This window comes from Pipistrellus kuhlii, unplaced genomic scaffold (assembly GCF_014108245.1).
Source record: "Pipistrellus kuhlii isolate mPipKuh1 unplaced genomic scaffold, mPipKuh1.p scaffold_m20_p_3, whole genome shotgun sequence".
Taxonomy (NCBI): domain Eukaryota; kingdom Metazoa; phylum Chordata; class Mammalia; order Chiroptera; family Vespertilionidae; genus Pipistrellus; species Pipistrellus kuhlii.
The window spans coordinates 108,311,618-108,337,269 of NW_023425529.1; the positions used below are offsets into that span (position 1 = coordinate 108,311,618).

At 40.5% G+C, this 25,652-nt stretch overlaps 1 protein-coding gene across 5 annotated transcripts in view; it reads left to right on the forward strand.

Annotated features, from left to right (window-relative positions):
* Nucleotides 1–25,652, forward strand: part of RCBTB1 (RCC1 and BTB domain containing protein 1) — a 90,369-nt gene that overhangs the window by 4,198 nt on the left and 60,519 nt on the right. For 3 of the 5 annotated variants that reach the window (XM_036457680.2, XM_036457677.2, XM_036457681.2), the window contains exons 3-8: nt 2,665–2,831; nt 5,457–5,615; nt 10,555–10,662; nt 11,316–11,458; nt 13,327–13,517; nt 21,849–21,975. In XM_036457680.2, the coding sequence (XP_036313573.1) occupies nt 2,665–2,831; nt 5,457–5,615; nt 10,555–10,662; nt 11,316–11,458; nt 13,327–13,517; nt 21,849–21,975 (895 nt within the window). Of the gene's footprint in view, nt 1–2,664; nt 2,832–5,456; nt 5,616–10,554; nt 10,663–11,315; nt 11,459–13,326; nt 13,518–13,803; nt 14,283–21,848; nt 21,976–25,652 lie in introns of those variants that run through there. The other 2 variants (XM_036457683.2, XM_036457682.1) reach the window with 2 other exon arrangements.

Below are 25,652 nucleotides of genomic sequence, written 5' to 3' on the forward strand. Positions count from 1 at the left end.
GATGTTTTGTGGGATCCTGTATCAGTGCATTACTCTGTAAGCCCTCAAATAGTGATGCTGGCTGGGGTCCTATGTGCAGGAATCCCATATCTGGGTTAGATGTTGATCCTGACAGTGTGAATGGCTGCTCTTTGCAGGATGGAATGGGTCCATTTGGAGGAATCTTGCTACTACATAGCTAGTTGGTCTCCTGCGGCTGGTGCTGTCTCAGGAGCTCTGTGTGGCTCTGTTACTGGCTCAGTGGGCATTCAGCCATGGTAGTGGGTAGGCCAGTCGTGGTTAGTGGAGTCTGGTCTTCTGTTATTTGTATTTTTTACCTTGTGAGTGGGGTTGAGCATCTTTTCATACAGTTAAGGTCCATTTACATTTCTTTCATTGTGAAACTTCAATGAAGTATACACACACACACTATAGTGTAGTATATATATGTATACAAAAAGTACACTTCTTAACTCATACATTGTCCTTGGATATTGTTGTTGCCAGTCAGATTGTCCTTAAAAAGTCAGGACATTTTTATTACCATGGGAATCACATGAGAAAAGTGTGTAACTCTGTGATATCTGCTGTTGATACTCATCATTTTTCTTGGTTATTTTCTTTTGTATTTTTTGAAGCTCTTTTTATATTAGAGATTATCACTTACTAATAGAAATTGCAAATATTTTTCCCAATATTAACATTTTTCTTTGCTCACAGTATTTATTTCCTTGGAAAGTTTTTTCAAAAATATAACTACCCTGTTTCCCCGAAAATAAGACAGTGTCTTATATTAATTTTTGCTCCCAAAGATGCCCTAGGTCTTATTTTTAGGGGATGTCTTATTTTTCCATGAAGAAGAATACGGTACGCATTTATTGTTAAATGAAAATAAAGGAAATTTATTACCTGTATATGGTACAATAGTACAGTAGTTGTCAACACAAACCAGACAAACTGTGAATCCTACAGTATCAAGAATTTACTCATTTATTCAATGACAATCATGTCATCATCTTCTGGAACATCATCATAACAATCCAATTCCTGAATTTCCTGGTGAATTTCTTGTGACTTCATTTCTTTCAGAATCACTGGACCAAATCTCTCATGTTTAGCCTGGGGGGGGGGGCTTATTTTCGGGGGGATGCCTTATATTTCACTCAGAAGGAAACCTGTAAGTAGGTCTTATTTTCGGAGGATATCTTATTTTTGGGGAAACACGGTAGATTTATCACTCTTTTTATTGTGTCTGGATTTTGTATTACAGGAAAGTTTTCCCTATTCTCTGGTTATGGAGGAATTTACTAATTTTTTCCTTCTAGTTCTTATATGGTTTTATTTTTGTACATTTAAAAATGATTTATTGGGAGGTTATAGTACATGATGTGAGGAATGAGTTTAAGTTTTCAGTATGACTGCCCAATTACCATTTATCAGTCCAACTTGTAAAAAGTCTATTTCTCCCACTGACATAGCTTTTATTTCCATATACAATTAGTTTATTTCTAGACTTTGAATTCCATTTTATTGGTTGGTCTGTTTGTTCATGTCCTGGTATTGTAATTTTAGACACTTCTTATAGCTTAATGACAAATGGAGCTAGCTATCTTGTAGGTTCTTTTTAAAATGGGTTTTTCTTGTTTGTTCTTTCCATTGAACTTTAAAATCAATTTGTTTCACTTTAGGAAGCAACTTGAAGCATTTTATTACCATTATGTTGCATTTTTAAACAAAGGAAAAATTTGTGAGACATACGTCAGATGTTCTCTAGATCTGACTTGTACTGGAAGAGAACCCTGACTTTGTTAAGTTATAGTGCCTCTAGAGTAGATAATCAGAAACCTACTTAAGTATGAGTGCCGGTCTTTGATTGCTTGAGGACTGTGGTCAGTGAGTCAGCAGCTGATAATGATACTTGGATTTCTGCTGTTTCTCTTGGATTTTGTTGTTGCCAGACATAGATTGTCCTTAAAAAGTCAGGATGCTTTATTACCATGGGAAGATATGAGGAAAGTGTGTAACTCTGGGATGTCTGCTCTTGATACTCATCATGCTGTGGGAGGAAATGCATGGAACAGTGATACTTGCAGACAGGGACGCATAACAGAAACGTGACCTCTATCAGAATCCCAAAAAGATAAAATCATAAAAAAAAGTTCAGATTTTACGCCACTAGTTTGCTTGAGAGAAGCCTGTGATTTTTATATACAGTTTATACAAAATGTATACCTCTTAACTCTTGTAAATAGTACACCTTTTTCCTCTATACTTTGTGAGTGACACACACACATACACCCAACAATTCCATGAAACTTAGTATTTGGTAAAATAATGGTAAAGATTAGTATTGAACTTTTTTTTCCTGTGTTTTCTTTTTTGCTTGGTACCTGACACAGAAACTATTGAGATGATTCAGTGTGTTAGAAGGTCAAATGTTTTTACATATAAGCTGACTCCTGACCACAAAGCTGATCTTCTTTCTATTTTAGTCCTTTCTTTAACAGTTTTGTGTATGTCTATCCTGTTTTCTCTTTCCCCCACCCCTTATCAGTGGTTAGTTTGGAGGGAGAAGGGGCAATGTGAAAAAATTGAGGTTGGAGATGAGTTGTGCAAAATCTGGGGGAAAGTACAGGGAGGCCATTTCTTCTTGGGCTGATGTGTGTGTGTGGCCATCTTACACAGATGGAGTTGTTTACGCCTGGGGCCACAATGGATACAGCCAGCTTGGGAATGGGACAACCAACCAAGGCATTGCTCCCATCCAAGTCTGTACCAATCTCTTGATCAAACAAGTGGTTGAAGTAGCTTGTGGCTCCCATCATTCAATGGCCTTGGCAGCTGATGGAGAGGTAAGTACCTTGCTTTTATTCTTTATTTTTTAAATTGTGGTAAAATAATACACATAATATAAAATTTGATATCTTAACCATGTTAAGTGTAGAGTTCAATGCCATTAACTACACTTAACATTGTTGTGTAACCATCACCACTGTTCATCCACAGAACTCTTTTTATCTCGCAAAACTGAAATTTTGTACCTATTAATCACTAACTCTCCATTTCCTCTTTCCTGAGCCCCTGGGAATTATTTTCTGTATCTATGAATTTGACTACTCTAGATGCCTCCTATGAATGGCATCTACAGTATTTATCCTTTTGCAACTACCTTATTTGACATAGCAAAATGTTTTTAAGATTTATCTATGTGGTAGCATGTGTCAGAATTTCCTTCCTTCTTAAGGAGAAATAATATTTTATTTATATGCCACATTTTGTTTATTTATCTGTCGATGGATATTTGGGTTGTTCCTACCTTTTAACTATTGTGAAAGTGCCAAAAATATAATGGCCATATTATACTTCATATAGTGTGAACATAGTAGCCCTGTGTGTGTAGCTACACACATTGTAGGAACATACTCTTTTTCTAACACATTCTGTATTGTGTGATCAGGAACACTCATTGATGATGGTAGATTTCAATCTTAAAGCAGTTGAGTCTCATGCTGTTTACCAAGACTACAAATTAGAGGTGTATGACAGTGTTAACTTTACCAACATTCCAATAGGAACTGTACTATTTGTTTACCCCACAAATTCCATGCTTATCTTAAAGGTTACACATCCTGTTATTCTACTTTCTAATCTGATATCATTTTGTTCCTCTCCATATCCATAACCTTAGGTCAAGCCTTGCTACCATGATCTCTTATTCCACAGCTTTCTATTGGTTTATCTATCCAGTATTATTTCTCCACCTCCCATGATTTCTAAAACAGAAATCAGGTCATTTTGTTCCCTGTTTAAAGTTCTTCAATGGTGTTACAGTTTACTATGTAGGATGGGTTATGCATGAAGAAACCAAAGAAGCTCAGGGAGATTAAGTTTTCATAGCTGGGATGGGCTGGAACCAGGCTAGCATATAGGCAGTAAGCCCTGGAATACTCTGTTTCCTAGTCTGCTTCTTGGTTAGTAGAACTACGGTTCCCATCTATATGTATAAAAGCCTAAGCAATTGAACGACTGTGTGACTGGTCACTATGAAGCACCCTGACCACCAGGGGGCAGGTGCTCAATACAGGAGCTGCCCCCTGTTGGTCATTGTGCTCCCACAGCGGGAGCACTGCTCAGCTGACTGAGGGGCGCCAGATGCTGGGCTCACGGCTGGTGAGTGCAGGTGCTGAGGGGCGAGCTTCTCCTGCCTGCGTGGCAGCACAGAGGCAGGTGCAGCAGGGCAGGGATGAGCGGGAGTGGCATGGCTCCCAGTTTCCTCCCAGCCACCTGCTGCTTCGCACACTGCTGCTTCCCCTGAGGGGTCCCATTAGTGAAAGGGCACAGGCCAGGCTGAGGGATCCCACTGGTGCATGAATCCAAGCACCAGGCCTCTAGTTTTCAAAATAAAAGCTGCATTGCAAGGGAACTAGGATATTTGAGACGTGCCAGAAGAATGTTGAAATTGGAACTTACTAATTTGTACAGTTTAGATTCCTGGTAATTTTTACCTGAAGCATATGGTACTTTGAATAATTGTGCGAAATATTTGCATGATTATATTAGATATTCCTGTGAATCTATTTTCAGGACATGTTGCCCTAGTGTAGAAGTTTATCGTCTCTCCTGCCAGAATTCCCCTTGCCCTAATTCTCCTCTTTGATCACACTCCTGTTTGATAGAATGTTTTGTTAATTAACCTGAAGTGATGTGGTTTGGTTTGTTTTTTTCATATTAGTTACTAGATTTTAACTAGCTTAAAGATCTGTTTATGTCTCTCTTTCTTAGAAAGCTGGTTTCAGGTTATGGCAGATCACAGGCCAAAAGTAATAAGCAGGATGCAGAGGAACTATTACCAAGAACAGACTAACAGCTTGGTATCATTTCTGTAGGGATAAATGTCTCCATAGTACTTCTGGTCATTACTATGTTATGATGTGGAACTATGATTGATAATTATAATAATGATGGTCCTGATTCATTGGAAAAGGTTATGAATGTCCAGTATTAGACAGGGAAAAAGCATAGTGTGGTTTGAAAGTTTCCATGGGGGAAAAAACGTTATGGCCAAAGAGTGAAGCAGATTTTTTTCATGTCACGATTCTTATGTAGCATCAATTCATTTTTAATTGATGCCAGATTAAAAAACGTATATGGCTGCCATAATTGTAGAGGCAATGCAGCTTAGTGGTGAAGACCACAGCTGGACTGTGTTGGGTTCAACTTCCACTTCTACTTGCTAACTCTGGAACCTTGAGCAAATCACCTAACCTCTCTGCATTTCCATTTCCATGTGTAAAATGGGGATGGTAATAGTGTCTACCCCAGGGTCATAGTACAGGTTATTGTAATGATTGAATAGATTAACGCAGTCAAGCACACAGAGTCAATTAGCACATTGTAAGCACTCTGTTAAGTGGATTTATGTATGTTTGTAGGATTTTTACCCTTACCATTATCTTTCCTTCCCTTCTTTTGTGTAGGTATTTGCTTGGGGCTACAACAACTGTGGCCAGGTGGGATCAGGATCTACAGCAAATCAACCTACTCCTCGAAAAGTTACACATTGTTTACATATTAAGAGGGTGGTAGGCATTGCCTGTGGTCAGACCTCATCCATGGCTGTTCTTGACACTGGTGAGGTGAGCTATCTTTGCAATCCCCTTCCCCCCCCCCCCCTTCTTTTAGTGAAATATCTTTTTCATAAGGTGCATGTATTAGATTGTAGAAGCAATAGTGCTTTGTTTTGATACCCCATTGATAGCTAACTGATTACTGACTGAGGAGTAACCAGAGAATGCTCCTTAGTGTGAATTTTGGTTTTAATTGATTTTAGAGAGAGAAAGGGAGAAGGGAGGAAGAGGGAGGGCAGGAGGAAGAAAGGAAGAGAGGGAAGGAGGGAGTGAGGGGGGAAGAGAATGAGAGAGAGAGAGAGAGAGAGAGAGAGAGAGAGAGAGAGAAACTTCAATGTGAGAGAGAGAAATATTGATTGGTTATCTTCCACACTCACCCCAACCAGGGATCAAACCCACAGCCCGAGTATATGCCCTGACCAGGAATCGAACCCACCACCTTTTGGTGTACAGGACTATGCCCCAACCAACTGAACCACATTGGCCAGGGCCTCAGTGTGAACTTTTAAATTTATCTGTAAGTAAAGATTCTAATGTGTCTACATTTTATTTTTGTGGAAGATCCAAGTAGCTTAATGTTTATAGATATTTGTTAGCGATTTAATCAACGAATTAAAATTTTACAAACCTCATTCTTCCAATGAAAAATCAACTGTGCACTTTTTTAAGTTAGCTGATATGTTTATAGGCAGTTGATGACTCCAATGGGCATGATTTCTCTGTAGAACTACCTTCCTATATCTGGAATGTTTGTTCACAGGAAGAAGCAACTTGCAAAAGCAGAATTTTTTTTTGTCATGATTATTGTTAACTACTTTAAAAAACCCATCTTTTAGTGACCCTTTCTCATGGTCATCTTTGAATGAATGGTTATTTTTAGAAAAATTATTCTGGTTGCAACTAATACTTAAATGGACTTGTCACTACCGCTGCATGTCTTAGTACACAAAAATTATCCAAAAATATGTCTTTGGCACACACATGTGGAATCACCCCTTGGGTGATAGAGTGTGTTAATGTATTTTTGGAATCAACCCTGATTACTTGGTCGACTTTGGAATTTCTTGAGATAGTCATATGACATCTTCCATTCCAGTATTCTTCACTTCCTTTTTAAAAATAAATTTAAATTTAAGATTATTATTATGAGATTATTTTAACAAAGGAAAACAAATGAAATGAAACATATAAATTAAAATGTGAATATCTTTAATCTTGTTAATAGCTTGATGTATATCCTTTTGGACTTTCTTCTATAAATAATTATATATAGGTAAATATAATTACCTTTTTAAAGTATGGAATTATTATACCTACTACTTTGCTCTGCTATTCTGTAACTTCCCTGTTTAACAACATGTGTTTTACCTGAATCTATTTTCGACCATTTGTAGCTGGTCTTTATACACTAACTGGAGGCCCAGTGCACAAATTCATGCATGGGTGGGGTCTGTCCAGCCCGCCCCAATGGGGGCTGATCGGGCCTGGCTGGCCCCACCCCTGATCAGGGTTGGGGGTGCTGGAGGAGGTCCACTGAGCTGGAGCTGAGGGGGAGGGGGCTGGAGGAGGCCCACTGAGCGGGAGCTGAGTATGGGCCCCAGGCTTCCCAAGAAGGAAACAAACTACCAGAAGGCTCACCGGGACCCTGAGCTCTCTTTAGCCAGGGGGCTCAGAGCTGGTGCCTCTGTGCGTACAATAGACATAGCCGGCACTCGCCTTTGTCTGTTGGTCAAATCCATCGCATATAAAAAATGTGTTCCCCTTCTTCTCTTTGGGCTCTTATGACAAATACAGGCCAGTTGGAAGATGTGAGCCAGGTCCCACAATCACCTGGAATTTAGGCCTAAGACAGCCAGGTAGCAATCTTCCCAGAACAGAACACTGTTTTAGAGTCTTTTTTTTTTTTTTAATGTATTTTATTGATTTTTCACAGAGAGGAAGGGAGAGGGACAAAGAGTTAGAAACATCGATCAGCTGCCTCCTGCACACTCCGTACTGGGTATGTGCCCGCAACCAAGGTACATGCCCTTAATCGGAATCGAACCTGGGACCCTTGAGTCTGCAGGCCAATGCTCTATCCACTGAGCCAACCAGTTAGGGCTGTTTTAAAGTCTTAATTCTCCCCTAAAATGTGCCCAGCCATTCCTCTTTAGCTGGCATAAACTGAACTAAAGAACCAAAGACCGAGTTTCCTTTGAGGTGGGATCCACCGGGAGCTGGCTGGTGGCTGCCTCACCCCCAAGCTCGGTGTGCTCTGAGCCGGTCCATTTCTGGAAGTGCCGGTCCTGGGCTGCTGGTCGGGTGGCAGATCCACAGGGTTTCTTTACACCACCTTCCTGGCCTTCCAGGCGTGCCAGGATGCTGTCACTAGAGCTGGGACTTGGAGAGCCAAGGAGCTGAACCCGCAGGTGGCCCAACATCCTCCCAATACCCCCCCCCCCACACACACACACCCGCTTCTCTCTCACTCGTGGATCAAGCCAAAGCCCACTGCCTGATACTGGCGCCATGTGGGGAGGGTCACAGTGAGGAGAGGGTCGCCCTCACCTGCCGGCCTCAATGACAATCATCTCGGTGCCCAGCTTATTGAATTCGTCCTACAGAGCCTTCATCTCATGCTGGCCACCTTCATGGCCACGCATCTGGCCCTGGGGCCCTGGGCTCGGCAGCAGCCGCGGTGGCGCCCCTGCGGCAGGTGCATCATAGTGACCGGTCATCCGGTCGTTCCGCTGTGATGCTCACTGGGCTTTTATTATACAGATGACTGCTTAGTGTTCCTTGTATGGTGACCAGAGCTCTGTGATAGACATTTCAGTTGTTTCTAATTGTGTGTGTGTATCTTTGTACACTTAGGCAAGGATTTCTATAGAATAAGTTCTCAGAAATAAGATTTCTGGGTAAGTCATTAAAATTTTTAATGTCTATTGCCACATTTATCTCCAGGAAGTTCAAACCTGTTGCACTTCTAATATTGAAAGTGCTTTTTAACCATATGTTGCTAGTACCCAAAAGTCCACGTCCCCTTTTCCCCTCTGTCACTTCGCCCTGAAAAGCCCTACCTGCCCTGGCTGGTGTGGCTCAGTTGATTAGTGTATCTTCCCATTCACTGAAAGTGTGCAGGTTCGATTCCCGATCAGGGCATATGCCTAGGTTACGGGTTTGGTCCCTGGTCAGGGTGCCTACAGGGAGGCAATCAATCAATGTTTATCTCTCACATTGATGTTTTTCCCTTTTCCTCTCTCTAATATCAATAAGCATGTCCTTGAGTGAAGACTGGGAGAAAAAAAAAAAAAAAGCCCCAGCCAATTCTTATTTGCCCTGCATTGCCATGGAGCGTGGTGCCACCACACTTCCTGGGTGGTTTCTGATTTGAGCTAGACCCTTTATTGTTCCTGGTCAATAGTACTTCCTGTGTCCCACACTGGCTATTCTAAACTTCTAACAGTTCTGTCACACCTATGTCCAATCCTGCTACTTTCAGCTGATGACTCCCCTTTCACTCCAGATCTCTAAGGCAGTGGTTCTAATGCTGCAACCCTTTAATACAGTCACACCCACACACACCCGCTTCTCTCTCACTCGTGGATAACTTGAACCATAGTTATTTTCGTTGCTACTTCATAACTGTAATTTTGCTACTGTTATGAATCATTATGTAAATATCGTGACCCACAGGTTGAGAACCGCTAGCAGGATGGCCTAAGACCATCGGAAAACACAGATATTTACATGGTGATTCATAACAGTAGCAAAATTACAGTTATGAAGTAGCAACGAAAATAATTTTATGGTTGGGGGTCACGATAACATGAGGAACTGTATTAAAGGGTCGAGGCATTAGAAAGGTTGAGAACCACTGTTCTAAGGGATCAGCACGTTCTGTCACATCTCTCTCTTTAACTTCGTTCCTATCCATTCCCGCTCTCTTGATCCCACTGTCGCAATATTGGTTTGGAATGCCATCAGAGCTCACCTGTTTGCCAAAAAGAGGGAGGTTGGCCAGCCGGCAGGCCCTGCTCTGCTCTGGGATTGGGGGTTGATTGGGGGCGGGAATGGCCAGGGGGAGAGGTTGCAGGCATTTGGCAGGCCCACCCCTGGTTGAACTCTGGTTGAACTCCTGGTAGAGGGGACAATTTGCATATTACCCTTTTATTATATAGGATTGATCTTCCTGCCTCTCATACACACTCCAGTTCCCCTTCATGTTGCAGCGAGCATGATCTTTCCAAAATGAAAATTTAAGCATATTAATTTCTGTTTTTAAAATATTTCAGTGAAAGATCCATAGAAGCATTCTACTTTCCCTGGTATGTTTTAACACTTTATCCCCTTGGCCTTACCTTTTTTTCTAGTCCTTTCTCCTTCTATCCCGTATGTGTTCAGCCAGGCCTCCAACACATTCTGTTTCCTCTACCTTGAGTGCTTCCCCCTCCTCCATCATTCAGCCCTTCCAAAATCTCCACTTTCTCAAAAGTCTTTCCTTCACTTTCTGTAGCCAAATCCTTTCTCCTCTCTGCTCCTACAGTGCCTAGATTATATCTCTATTATAGCAATTGCCACTTGGCTACAGAAATTTGCATAGTTCATCCCCTCTGTTAAACTGTGATTAAAGATGCGTTTCTAGTACCTTTCACAAGGTCCTGACAGGTAGGTGCTTAATAATTGTTAGTGAAACTTAGTTTCCTCATGTGTAAAACAAAAATTAAAGACTTGCCTAAGATTATCTAGCTAGTAAGTTATGGAGTAGGAACTGATGCAAAATTCTGTTCATCCCCCTACACCCCCCCCCCCCCCCCCGCAAAAAAAAAAAAATCTATCTATTTGGAGATCAGTGTAGGATCACACAGAGTACAGTATAGATGTTGGAAGTGAAAAAAGTATAACTGATTTATCTGTTCCCTCTAATTATCACATTTAAAAGCCCATTCTCTCCCTTTCTCTCCCCAAGGTGTATGGCTGGGGTTACAATGGCAATGGTCAGCTGGGCTTGGGAAACAATGTCAATCAGCTGACCCCTTTGCGAGTGGCAGCTTTGCACAGCGTGTGCGTGAACCAGGTATGTGTGGTGGACTCTTAGGTGCTGGTCTCCATCTAGCTTCCCTGCTCTGACTTGGAGGAATATTGGAAACTTACTCTTCAATAAATATTTTAGGATAATACTCAGTGCCTGAATCTTTCACATTTACTCCCTAAATTCTGGTGATGAAAAGGAACACCATGGTGGTAGCACATTAGTATGGACAAATACAAAAAAGGATTGAAAGATTCAGTAGTCTCGGGTGTAGGCTTTCCTGATGCTGTTTCAATGTTTCAGAAAATGTTGCTCCACAACTGGCATTCTGTAGAAGCTGGCTGTAATTTTTTTTTTTTAATATATTTTATTGATTTTTTTTTTTTTTTTTTTTTTTTTTTTTTTTTTTTTTTTTTTTTTTTTTTTTTTACAGAGAGGAAGAGAGAGGGATAGAGAGTTAGAAACATCAATGAGAGAGAATCATCGATCAGCTGCCTCTTGCACATCCTCTACTGAGGATGTGCCCGCAAACAAGGTACATGCCCTTGACCGGAATCGAACCTGGGACTTTTCAGTCTGCAGGCTGATGCTCTATCCACTGAGCCAAACCGATTTCGGCTGGCTGTAATCTTTAAGTAGATGTTTTCTCTGTTCTTCCTGTTTTTCTGTCTATGGTAATCATTTAAATTTACTTGCAGATTGTCTGCGGCTATGCACATACGCTAGCACTAACAGATGAGGGCTTGCTCTATGCCTGGGGAGCTAACACGTATGGGCAGCTTGGAACTGGCAATAAAAATAACCTGCTAAACCCAACACACATCATGGTGGAGAAGGAAAGGTAACTTGGCTGTAGTATGTCTTGAGGTTGTGTATGCATTGCGGACTTGGGACTGTGTGTGCTGGAACTGTGGTGTTTGGCTTTGTAACTCTTGTGTATTAACATTCTCATTTTGAACAAAGAGTTTTAGTACCAACTAGAATGAGCATAAAGTTGATATGATTCTTATGAGCTTTCTAAAATAACCTCCTGATTTGACAGCCATTAATACATCCTAGTATAATTCCTACAGACTTCTTGTTGCCCATTTAGTAGGGAAGTAAAATAGGGTCTGTTACCCATTTTGAGGTTGAAGTACAGACTTTTTGTTGAGCCAACTAAAACAAATCTAAAGAAATAAAATCTGCCCTTGAAAGGTCATTATTATCTGTCCAAATATTGATTTGATGTAATGTGTGTTACTGGAATAGATGCTTAATACTTATTTAGCCAAATTGTGAGGTTTCCCTTGCTAAGTTTTAGAATGTCGATTTCTGATTCTGGGCCCCTGCCTAAGAGCCTCACTGAGAAATGTGGTAACTTTGGCTTGATGTCCGTTTGGCTTGGTGTGTTCAGAGTTCATGACCCCTAGATCAGTGCTTATCAGCCTAGTGAGTGCTGTCAGCTCTGGTAGGGATGAGAGAAAAAGTTGTATTTGAAAGGAAATGGTATATCGAAGACAGTATTTTTTATTTTTTGCTACAGTTTAAGCCCCCACAACTGTCAGCACATTTTGTCAGGTCCACTTTACTCATTTACTTTGGTTTTGTTAGGTCTGATCAAATAATTGAATCGATACCCTCTCCCGTGGAAACTGATCTTTAGGTCACTTCACAGTGGCCATTGGTGAGGGATTATTAATCTACTAGAGGCCCAGCATGTAAGGAGGTGTCCTGCCTCCCGCTGTGCGAGGAGGCACCCCGAGGGGGCTGAGACTCAACCTGACCGGAGTAGCACCAGCCGCCATTGTGTCCGCTGGGTGGGGCAGGTGCTCCTGGGTGTTGTATCTCCTCTCTGGCCCGCGCCCAGCCCCAGCCTCCCCGGGGCCACAGGCGCTGGGGGCAGCACCCAGTACCCTCCCTCCCATCTGCGCACGCTGCTCCTCCCTGGCGGTTGTGATGTCCGGCTAATTAGCATATTCCCTGTTTATATATATAGATTAGGCCATCTGATATCCATATATAAATCTATACATATAAAAGCCTAAGTGACTCTTGAGACCAAAAAACTGGAACAACCAGTCCATTAGTTGCTATGACGCACATTGTCCACCGGGGACAGATGCTCAATCCAGGAGCTGCCCCTGGTGGTCAGTGCACTCCCACAGCCAACTTCACGCAGCTCCGAACCCTCCTGTGTGGCCCCTTCCCCACCCTGGCTGGCCAACTTGTGTGTGTGTGTGTGTGTGTCCTGTCAGTCAACCTCCTATGGCTGCCCCCCCGACCCCCCTCCCCCACCGGCCAACGTCCCGCAACCCCTCCCCCCACCTGCCAGCCCCCTGATAGACCTCAATTGCTGGCCAGGCTGAGGGACCCCACCCGTGCATGAATTTGTGCACTGGGTCTCTAGTAAATTTATAACCCCTTACCACTTTGGCCTCCTGCATTCCTCCTTCCGTGGCTCTAACAAGCTTCTAGTCCCTTTTCCCAAGTTTTTTTTTTTTCCAATAGTTATGCATTATTTATCTTAGAGGTTAGGATGAGAGGTTAGGGGCACTCAGGAGAGGAGAAATGCTATACTCTGCTCTGATCTTTTGGTTTTGTCTACAGGACATGATAGCTAATGTTTCTCAATCTTGAGCTGTTTTTTGAGGTGTTCCAAGCATGAACTTTTCATTTACTTTGTGTAATATATAAGTGACACATCCATTTTTCTTAAAATTTTTTCAGGGTAGTGGAAATCGCAGCCTGCCACTCCGCCCACACGTCTGCTGCCAAGACCCAGGGCGGGCACGTGTACATGTGGGGCCAGTGCCGGGGCCAGTCCGTGGTGCTGCCGCACCTCACCCACCTCTCCTGCACCGACGACGTGTTCGCCTGCTTTGCCTCTCCCGCCGTCTCCTGGCGCCTCCTGTCTGTGGGTAAGAAAGTTCACGGCTATTTCCACCGGGAAAAATAGTCCTATCAGCTGAACAGTTTGCTTGCATATTTCCTGGTTGTGGATTTTTTTAGGTTCTAGAATATTTTATTTTCCAATTAAATGTAATATCTTTCCCCAAATTAGATTTGCATAATAAAATTTATTAATATGTTACGGAATGTTTTATGGATTACTTTCTCCCCATAAGTACTTTCATTTTAATTGAGGTGAAATTCATATACATAAAATTAGCCATTTTAATTCAGAGTCATTTAGCACATTCACAGTGTTGTGCAACCACCATCAATATCAAGTTCTGAAACAGTTTTATCACCCTAAAAGAAAACCCTGAACCTAGAAGGCAGCCACTCTATTTTCCCTTCTCCTCCCAGCCGCTGGCCAATTTGGTTTTTGTTTTATGCATTTTTCTATTTTGGATATTTTATAATAGCATAATACAACATGCAACATTTTATGTCTGGCTTCTTTTACTTACTGCTTTTGAGGCTCATCATGTTGTAGCCCTTATCAGTACTTCATTCCTTTTTATAGCTGAATAATATTCCATTGGATGTACATTTCATTTATTCATTTATTGATGTATATTTGGATCGTTTCTATCTTTTAAATATTGTGAATAATGCTGTTTAAACATTCATGTACAAATATTTGTTTGAGTAACCTGTTCCTAAGTGCTTTTGTTGTTATACTAGTACTTGATTTATTATATAATTCAATTTAATATGATACAAAAATGAACTTTTAAAAAAACTGAACAACTTGTGTGTTTTTTAAGATGGTGTTTTAATCTTTCTTTCTCCATTTTTCTTTCGACCAATCTCAAATACTTTTATTTTAGAAGTGCATCAGAACTGTGGTATTTGAAAGGGTAGTTGAATTCAGAGTGTTTTTTTGGTTACATAATCTGTTCATATTTTGAATACTGTTTCCTTCAAGAGTTTATTATTGGTCGAAAGTATTAAGGTGTCATAAAGATGAGTAGCTTTAAAATATTTTAATTTTATTTCATGTTCATTTCTACCTTTTTGCCAATGTATTTCTTCTCAGTTATTCTATTGTTAATAAGGAGAGAAAATAAATAGGTTATGGTGTCTCGTGTTTGAACATTAGCATAGCTCTTGACCACCAAGGGGTTTGAGTTGCTCAGCAATTGCCATTGAAGACTAGTCTTTAACACATGTCATGTTGAGCTGTGTCAGACATGTTTTTAGGTCACCTGGATACCAGATGGGCTGAGCCCCCAAATTGTGCCAGGCACTAGTATGTTTAAGAAGAGTTAAGCTGCTGCTCAACTTAAAGTGAAATAAATTGAACATCTTCATATACTTTGTAATAAAGCAAGTTTTACAGTGAATATTGTGATTAGAAAAATTAAGTTCACCATAAAAAATCATAGAAGAAAGCAAGCAGTAAAACCTTGAACATTTCTTGAAGCGATATCTTTTTCTGATATACAGTATACAGTATAGCTTCAGGCAAGGGAGACAAAATAAAAATAAACAAATGGGACATCAAAATAAAAAGTTTTTGCACAGCAAAGGAAACTATCAACAAAATGAAAAGATAATATACTGAATGGAAAAGCATATTCGCCAAGATATATCTGATAAGCGATTAGTATTCAAAATTTATAAAGAACTTATACAACTGAACACCAGGAATACAAGCAACCTAATTAAGAAGTGGGCAAAGGACTTAAATAGACAATTCTCCAAAGAGGACTTACAGATGGCCAGTTGACAAATGAAAAAATAACCAGTGTTACTAATCATTAGAGAGAATTACAATGACAATGAGATATCACCTTACATTTGCCAGAATTGTTGTCATTTATAAATCAACAAATAAGGACTGGTGAGGATGTGGAGAAGAGAGAACCCTGTTGCACTGCTGGTGGGAATGCAGACTGGTGCAGCCACTATGGAGAACAGTATGGAGGTTCTCAAAAAATTAAAATTAACTCCCATTTGACCTAGTAATCCCACTTCCAGGAATATATCCTAAGAATCCTCAAACACCAATCATGAAACATATATGTTCAAAATCTGTGTTCATGGCAGTATTATTTACATTAACTAAGATCTGGAAACAGCCCAAGTGTTCATCAGTAGATAAGTGGATAAAAAATCAGTGATAATTGGTGGAACCAATTTACAAGATAAATTCCAGTACTTGCTGCCTCTCACAACCACATCAGTATTACAACTAAATCACAGAACAACCATCATTCAGAACTGCCTGAAATCTGGATAAATGGAAGTGCTACAGCTGGAGAATTAAAGAACATAGCACATTGGAACTGATAGGAGGGGTGGAGTTGTGGAATGGGCTAGTCTGACACCCGTGTGTGGCATTTTTTTAATCAGGAGGGATATCTCAATTGTGGAGGCCTCCCGTGAGGAGCAACGAGTTCCAACTTCACACCAGACGCCTCATCCCAGGGTTTCAGGGCCAGGAAGAGAAGTCCTCCTGACTTTGGGCTGTAAAGACCAGTGGGGGATTTATTTATTTTTTTGTGACTGAGTGACGAGACTGCTGGAATCCCAGCAGTCTCTTAAAGGGCTGGTACATGGACTTACTTGGACTAACTCTCTCTCAGCACCAGTGTGGAGGCAGTGGCTTGGGGAATCCAAGGATATAAGGGGAAGAACTGGATTGTCTGGCATCAGGGGTACTCATGGGATTCATTGTTTCCATGTCAAGACATCCCCAGTCATAGGGCTGATTTGCAGGTGCCCTATCTGAGGCTCCACCAACCTGGCTTACACTTCACTCCACCCTGGTGATTCCTTGAGACCCCATCCCATTTGCAGCCCCACCCAAGCTGTTAGCAATGACTTTTCCTATGAATGGACTGTCCTGGCTCAGGCTTTAGACTTTCCAAAAACCTCTCAAACAAGCAGCAGCTGGGGTCAGTGTGCCCCAAACCTATCAATAAGAGGCCCTATTCTGGCACTAGCAGCAGCCTACCTTGCTTCACAGGTTGGCCTCTACTGGGCACTTCCAAGCCCAACACAAACACAGCCATCTGCAGATTGCTCTATAGCTCCTGCTGGGTGGCCCAAGGCAGTGGCTGACTTTGTTCCTCCTGGGAGGCACCAGAGCCAGTGCACCCAGTGGACAGCTTCAGATCATACCAGATTACAAGCCTACACATCCACAAGTGACACATTCAAGAGGCAGACTCAGTGAGCCCCAAAGCTCCACTGAAACAAGTTCTGCTCCATGGGGTATTTCCTGCACAGCAGCTCTTCCATTGTAGTTGCAACTGTTCCTCAGCCAATTGGCCTAGAGGTCATTTCCTCCCTGTGCAGTCAAAGCAGTCAAGGCTCAACTACAGTAAGACTGTATACACAGCCCACACAGGGTGCACTTGGAGTGTCTAACTCAGGTGACTGGGGAAGCTGAACCACTAGGGCCTACATGACACCTACTGCACAAGGACACTCTGCCAATTCCAGGAGACATAGCAATTCTATCTGATACACAGAAACAAACACAGGGAAGCAGCCAAAATGCGGAGACAAATAAACATGTCACAAATGAGAGAACAGAAGAAATCTCCAGAAAAAGAACTAAATGAAATGGAAGCAAGCAAACTGCTAGATCCACAGTTTAAAACAATAGTTATAAGGATGCTCAAGGATCTTAATGAGAGCTTTAAGGAGCATAGTAAGAACTTCAGAGACATGAAAAAGGAACAGTCAGAAATAAAGCATACACTTAACTGTAATAAAGAATAATTACATGGATTTAACAGAGGGGAAGATGCCAGAAATCAAATAAATGATTTGGAATATAAGGAAGCAAAAAACACCCAATCAGAAGAGCTAAAAGAAAAAAAGAATCCAAAAATATGAAAATAGTGTAAGGAGCCTCTGGGACAACTTCAAGCATTAGAGGTGCCAGAAGAAGAACAGAGATAGCAAGTTATCGGAAACCTATTTGAAGAATTAATGACAGAAAATTTCCCCTACTGGTGAAAGAAACAAACTTACAAGTGTAGGAAGCACAGAGAGGCCCACACCAATAAATATCATAATTAAATGCCAAAGATTAAAAACAGAGAATCTTAGAAGCAGCAAGAGAAAAGCAGTTAGTTATATACGAGGGAGGGCCCATATGACTGTCGGCTGATTTCTCAACAGAAGCTTTGTAGGCCAGAAGGGAGTGGCAAGAAATACTCAAAGTGATGAAAAGCAAGGACCTACAACCAAGAGTACTTTACCCAGCAAAGCTATCATTTAGAATTGAAGGTCATATAAAGAGCTTCACAGACAAGAAAAAGCTAAAGGAGTTAATCACATGAGTACCCCTGATGCCAGACAAAAGATGGGGTCTGAAATGTTGAAGGGTATTCCTTTTTATTTTCTTTCCTTTTTAAAAAATATATTTCTATTGATTTCAGAAAGGAAGGGAGAAGAAGAGAGAGAGAGGGAAACATTAGTGATGAGAGAGAATTATTGATCAACTGCCTCTTGCAGGCCCCACATTGGGGATCAAGCCTGCAACCCAAGCCTATGCCCTGACTGAGAATCGAACCATGATCTCCTGGTTCATAGATCGACTCTCAACCACTGAGCCATGCCAGCTGGGCTTGAAGGTATTCTTTTAGAAGAGGAAGAAGAAATGAAGGAACCTAATAAACAAAATAAACTGGTGAAGAAAATAAAGTCAGAGGCGTAGAAACAGAAGAGATTGACAAATCTCAGAGGGAAGAAGACTGGAAGAGATCAACCAAATAATTTAACATGCATATATGCATTACCTAAGGACACAGACTATAGGGTGGTGAAGGTCTGGGGTGGGGCGGGAACCAGGTCGAGGGGGCAATGTAGGGAGAAATGGGAGACATCTGTAATACTCTCAACAATAAAAACTTTTTAAAAATCGATGGTACATTTACACAATGGAATACTACTCAGCCATGAAAAAGAAGAAAATCTTACCCTTTGCAACAGCAGGGATGAATCTGGAAAGCATTGTGTTAAGTGAAAAAAGTTCACATATGGGCAGAATTGAATGAACAAAATAAACTAACAAAATAGAAACAGACTCAGAGATAAGAGAACAGCCTAAAGCTGTCAGAGGGGAGGGGGTTTGCTAGGATGACTGAAAAAGTTGAAGGGATTAAGCAACAAACAAAATGACAGCCCTGCCAAAACCGGTTTGGCTCAGTGGTGGAGCATCGGTCTGAGGACTGGGGGGTCCTGGGTTCGATTCCGGGCAAGGGCATGTACCTTGGTTAGGGGCACATCCCCGGTGGAGGGTGTGCAGGAGGCAGCTGGTCTATGTTTCTCTCTCATCGACGTTTCTGGTTCTCTATCTCTCTCCCTTCCTCTCTCTAAAAAATCAATAAAATATATTTAAAAAAAACAACAACAACAACAAAAAAAACGACAGCCGTGCCCAGTGTAGCTCCATCAGCTTCATCCCATCACTAGGAGGTCTCCAGTTTGGTCAAGGGCACATGGGCTCCATCCCCCAGTGGGGGGCATACAGGAGTCAGCTGATCGATGTTGTGCTCTTACATCGATGTTTTTCTCTCTTTCTCTCCCTTCCCCTCTCTCTTAAAAAGTACAACAAAACAATAAAAACTTGAAGATAAGGTGATTGATTACCAGAGAGAGAGGGCTTCAGAGGAGGTGGAAGAGGATAAAAGGGGGATAAATGTTGATGGAAGGGGATTTGACTTGTGGTGGTGAGCACAATACAATATACAGATGATGTATTATAAATAGAATTATACACTTGAGCCGAAACTGGTTTGGCTCAGTGGATAGAGTGTTGGCCTGTGGGCTGAAGGGTCCCAAGTTCGATTCAGGTCAAGTGCATGTACCTTGGTTGCGGGCACATACCCAGTAGGGGATGTGCAAGAGGCAGCTGATTGATGATTCTCTCTCATTGATGTTTCTCTCTATCCCTCTCTCTTCCTCTCTGTAAAAAACCAATAATATATATATATATATATATATATATATATATATATATATATATATATATATATATTTAAAAAGAATTACACACTTGAAACCTATATAATTTGTTAACCAATATTACCCCAATAAATTAAATTAAAAAGCAAAGAAAAATTTAGTTCACAGGATGGGACTATTTGGCCATAATCATATATATGTGTCACACCAAAGCACTCTGTACACATCTTCAGATTCTCATATACTAAACCTGGACCTGTTATAAAAAGTTTCCTCAGATTTTTGTCTTAGAATCTGATCCTGAAAAGGCATTCTTTTTAGAACATCCTAATATTTTTAATATTAAGCTTAGAAAAAAAAAATATGGTCATTGAATATATTACTTTGATGACTTCTTTCTCTCTACCCACTAAGTCTGGTGTGCTTTTTTCCTCTCAATTTATTATTTCAGCTGAGCGATAGGAAGAAAGTCAGTTGGTGAATTCACACCTCAAGAATATTTCTTCTCTGAAAGAAGGTATACTTGTTGCCAGGAATTAAGAGGAAGAAAGGTGTATTTCAACCCTGATAACTAGATTCAGAAGTGAAGGCATTGATAAAAAGCTGTTGGGATGGGTGAAGTAGCCATCTAGACTGCTGGACTCTGTCTATCTTAGTGATTTCCTTTTTTTTTTTTTTTTTTTTTTTTACCATCGTTGTAGGGTCAAAGAAAACTTGGTTTTTGAGAGAGTGGTGACCTTCCCTCCACTCTGCATTGAGAGCTCTGCATTGTGTGTGTGCTAGGTTAAGGTAATGGGGCTCAGGCAAATGATATTTCCTTGGGAGATTCTGATGATTGAGCCCCTGGGTAAATTCATTTGTTAGGTTTAGCCTAGGTCTTAGGAGTTTTCCGTCCTCTAAGCATCCCCTTGGTAACACCAGGCTCCTGAGAGACAGCTCAGTTATTTGATGAAGTCACGGTTCTTATCTTGTGGGCAGTCAGAAACTGTCTCTGTCCATTGTACCTGCATTCAGTGCTGATGAAGGTCCCTGTTAGCCTTCTACTTGTTTTTCTTTGTCCGTGCATATAAAACACAAGAAAGTGTTACATGGATTTGTTTGAGTGCCTTTACATTTTTTTTTTATAAATATATTTTATTGATTTTTTACAGAGAGGAAGAGAGAGAGATAGAGAGCTAGAAACGTCGATGAGAGAGAAACATCGACCAGCTGCCTCTTGCACACCCCCTACCGGGGATATGCCCGCAACCAAGGTACATGCCTTTGACCGGAATCGAACCCGGGACCCTTCAGTCCGCAGACCGACGCTCTACCACTGAGCCAAACCGGTTTCGGCTACATTTTTTTTTCTTTTATTTCAGGGGTGAGGGGCCTGAAGAGGGGCAAATGGTGATGAAGGGGGCTGAGGGCTTGGTGATTTTGAAGGGAGGGGGAAGGTCTCTGCCCTTATTTATTTTAATTTATTTTAGAAAGAGGAAGGGAGAGAGATGAAAACATCAATGAGAGAGAAACATAGATTGCTCCCTCAAGCACACCCCCTATTGGAGATCGAGCCTGCAACCCAGGCATATGCCCTGATCAAGAATTGAACCAGTGACCTTGTGGTGCATGGGTCAACGCTCAACCATTGAGCTACTCTGGCTGGGACAAGTGCCTTTACTTCTTTTTCTTCATAATAATAGATCTACTTGTAATCATAACAGCAGTTCTTCTCATCAGGCAATGAGAACACATTTTTGTAAAACTGTTCCCTTTGAGTATGTATTGTTATTAAGTAAATTTACTCTGTTTTTAGAATTAATTTGTACATTAATTCTTATTTTTTGTACATTCTTGTGGTTAAGAGGGATCTTTAGATTTCAAATATTGAAGAAAAGGGTTTTCTCTATGTAAGAACATGACTGCTTAGTATTACCATGTAATGGTGAATTTGTTTCTTGGGATTCTTTGATTAGAATATAGCAGCCCCTTGAAACGATCCCAAAACAGGGCAAAGGTGTTCTTAGTATTCCTGTCAAGGAAAATTGGTAAGTTTTTAGTCTCAGGAGAGAGTCACTCAAGTTTTGACCAAGTAGTCATGTAATCATGGACTAACAATAGCTTTTTCTTTTTTCAAAAAAAGTATACATTTCTGATGACTAATAGTAAGTAAGACTAGTACTATTTGATCTTACCAAATACGTATTTTTTGTAGTTTATACACTTGGACACTTATTTTCATGCTGTGAAATTGATTTGTCAAGTAAGGCATGATCTCTTTTGAAAAAAATCAAGTGGAATTATCCCTCATGTTAATGATTATTTTTTGAAGTCTATTAAATGTTGAGTATGTTTCCTGAGTTTTTTTGTCTTTATAATGTGTTTGTTGCCTTCAGAGCATGAAGATTTTTTAACAGTTGCAGAGTCCCTGAAGAAAGAATTTGACAGCCCAGAAACTGCTGACCTAAAGTTCAGAATTGATGGGAAATATATCCATGTCCATAAAGCTGTTTTGAAAATCAGGTATTTTTGCATGAGCTTGAGACATCAATAACCTTACTTTCTTTTTATAATACCTATTCCCTTGTTATTCCATAAAATGGGGACTATTAAGAAACAGCTTTGGCAATAGAGGGAAATGACACAACTTAATCTTTTTGCAGATATTATCAATCCACTCATTATTGAAGACTTTTGCATGCACATGTGTGTGTATGTGCACACATGGCCTTTTTAAAAAGCATAATGTAGGAGTATAAGTATTTGTTTATATATTTTTTAATAAATATATTTTAATTGATTTTTTTAGAGAGAGAGGAAAGGAGAGGGATAGAGAGATAGAAACATCAGTGAGAGAGAAACATCAATCAGCTGCCCCCTGGATTGAGCCCACAACCTGGGCATGTGCCCTGACCTGGAATCGAACTGTTGACATCTTGGTTGACAACTATGCTCAATCACTGAGCAATCCTGGCCACGCTGTCTAAATTGTTTTTAAATGAAGGATCTTGTGAATATTTATTTACAACAAAAAACCTTATTTACATGGTCAAAAGCCTCCATAAAAGATTGCCAAGGAAAGTGTATATATATACCTCCTTTTGCTCTTAATTAAAAATTTATTTTTATCATGCAGAAAACTTTGGAATGATGGTCTTCTGGCTCAAGGGACATCTAATTCTCAATTAAGGAAGTGTGGTTTAGCTATATGTCAGGAGTTCTTGGTATAAATGTGAAGGAACTTTATATTTATTAGTGATTGGTTGGACTGTTGCTCACTAAGGCTGCCTTTACAGAGAAAGGCACAAGCAAAGTCAGTCTACTGAGAATTAAACTGGCCACTTACACGTCTTTTTGTGAACTTAGTCAAAAACCTATTTACAAAACAACATGTTAAAAGGAATTGAAAAGTCCACATATTATTCATTACTTAAGGGGTAAATATCTGCACCAAAGTATTAATTGAAAGATGAACTGGAAGTGTTTATGTCTGTGAACCTATGGACAGCCAGTCTATTCCTTTCATGTATAGATTTCTGACCCATTTCATCTATTATTCATTGCTTATATATCCATTTCTTTTTACTTCTCAGATAAAATAATTTTTTTAAAGGTAAATGGCCATTCTTTTAGTATTCTGAATGGATTTTGAAAGTATTTTGTGTTTATAATATATCTCATTTTAAAAGGATTTAAAAAGATGGTTTTTGAAACCTATAAAGTAAGTCATACTTTTATAGAAAATCTATATTCAGAAATCAGTTTCTGAATTTACAGGTAGATTTGTACATATTAATACAATACAAAAAGAAGCCCTTAGGTTTTCTTGAAATATGTGACTATAAGTAAGTTAGTGCCCAAGTGCACAGATTCATGCACACTGAAGGAAATTAATTAGAAGAAATATTTTTATTTTTTTATTTTTATTTTTTTAATTAAGGTATTATATGTGTACATATCTTACCATTATAGAATAAATATTTTAATATCACTATTCACGTCTACCGAGTCTCCTATCTACCTACTCCAGAACTTCTGTGAAGATCAAATGGGATGAGGCACGGGAAAACACTTCACAAACATTTGGTTAAACTGTAAAATGTTTGCATGGCATCTGGCTATAAAGCAAGTCGGGTTCCTGGGCTGAAGAAACTCCAAGGAGGCTAGTCGCTAGGGAGAGGAAGCCACGCATTACGTGACGTCATTACCTGGCGCCCACAGTGACTGTTTCCAGGCTGAGCTAGGCAGTGGGCCGCATGGGGTCTTGGCAGCATTGGCTGTGGCTTGGTGGGCGTTGCTTCGGGGAGGTGGCAGGGCCTATGTTCCACTTGGGAGAAGCTGAGTGTTGGTGCCAGTGGTGTCATTTATTTTTAAATGGCCAGTGCACATCATGGCAGCTCCTGCATTGAACATCTGCCCCCTGGTGGTCAGTGCGCATCATAGCTGCTGGTTGGACAGATGGACACAGCCTTTTACACTGAGGGGCCAGATTATTATGGTCTCTGAATACATAATAATCTGGCCACTTAGTGTGTGTGTGTGTGTGTGTGTGTGTGTGTGTGTGTGTGTGTGTGTGTGTTGGCTGGCCTGCCTGCTGGTCGAACTGGTTGAGGGGATAATTTGCATATTAGCCTTTTATTATATAGGATATGCTCTGAGTGGCCACATTATGTATTCAGAGAACATAATAATCTGGCCACTCAGAGAGTGTGTGTGTGTGTGTGTGTAGATTGGTAACAGCTTGGAAAGAGAGGAAAGGGGCAAAGCAAAGAAACAAAATAGGAGTAGTAGCCTACTATTTTGAAGACGAATCAGAAAGAGAAGGAAATAAAAGGTAATGAAACAATAATTAGTTTAAATGCAATCCAGTTAACATTTAAAACAGTTTTAAGATATTCTGATTAGCTGAAACCAGTTTGGCTCAATGGATAGAGCGTCAGCTTGGGGACTGAAAGGTCCTGGGTTCGATTCCGGTCAAGGGCATGTACCTTGGTTGCGGGCATATCCCCAGTAGGGGGTGTGCAAGAGGCAGCTGATCGATGACTCTCTCTCATTGATGTTTCTAACTCTCTATCTCTCTCCCTTCCTCTCTGTACAAAATCAATAAAATATATTAAAAAAAAAAAAAAAAAAAGAGAATATTCTGATTAGCAGTGTTCTCGGTGGCCAAGACATGGAGATAGCTAAGGCGTCTTACAATAGAGGATTGGATAAGGAAGATGTGGTACATATATTTTATAGAATGCTACTCAGCCATAAGAAAAGATGAAGTACTGCCATTTGTAACCACATGGATGTACCTTGAGAATACTAGTATTGTGCTAAGTGAAATAAGTCAGGCAGAAAAAGCTAAGAACTATATGATTTCACTCATATTTGGATATAAAACTGAAACTCATAGACACAGACAACATCATGGTGGTTGCCAAATGGAAGTGGGGAGGGAAATACCTGGTAACAGAAGATGATTTGACTTTGGTAGTGGGCACACAGTGCGGTATACAGATCCTGTAATAAAGAAATGCACACGTGAAGCCTGTATGATCCTATTAACCAATGTCACCCCAATAAATTTGACTTACATTTTTTTAAAATGAGTATAATAATAATATTTAAAAACCACAAATAAACAGCCTAGCCAGATTGGCTCAGTGGATAGAGCATCAGCCTGTAGACCGAAGGCTCCCAGTTTCAGTTTCAGTCAAGGGCACATAACCTCTTTTACATGCTCCTTGCCAGCTCGGACCCTGGTCAGGACTTGTGCAGGAGGCAGCCCGTCAATGTGCTCTCATATCAATATTTCTCTCTGTCTTTCTCTCTCTCCCCCACTCTCTAAAAATCAATGGAAAAAATATCTTCTGGTGAGGATTAAAAACAAAACCAAACCACAAATGAATCATTTAAATGTGCTACTTTATAGTGGTATGTTTGAAATCTCATTTTTAAATTTTCTTTAATTTCATTATTTAAAATGTATTTCTATACATTTAAAAAATATTTTTATTGATTTCAGGCAGGAAGGGAGAGATAGAAACATCAATGATGAGAGAGACTCATTGATTGGCTGCCTCCTGCACACCCCATACTGGGGATCAAGCCCACAACCCAGGCATGTGCCCTTGACTGGAATCGAACCTGGAACCCTTCAGTCCCCTGGCCAATGCTCTATCCACTGAGCCAAACAAGCTAGAGCTCATATA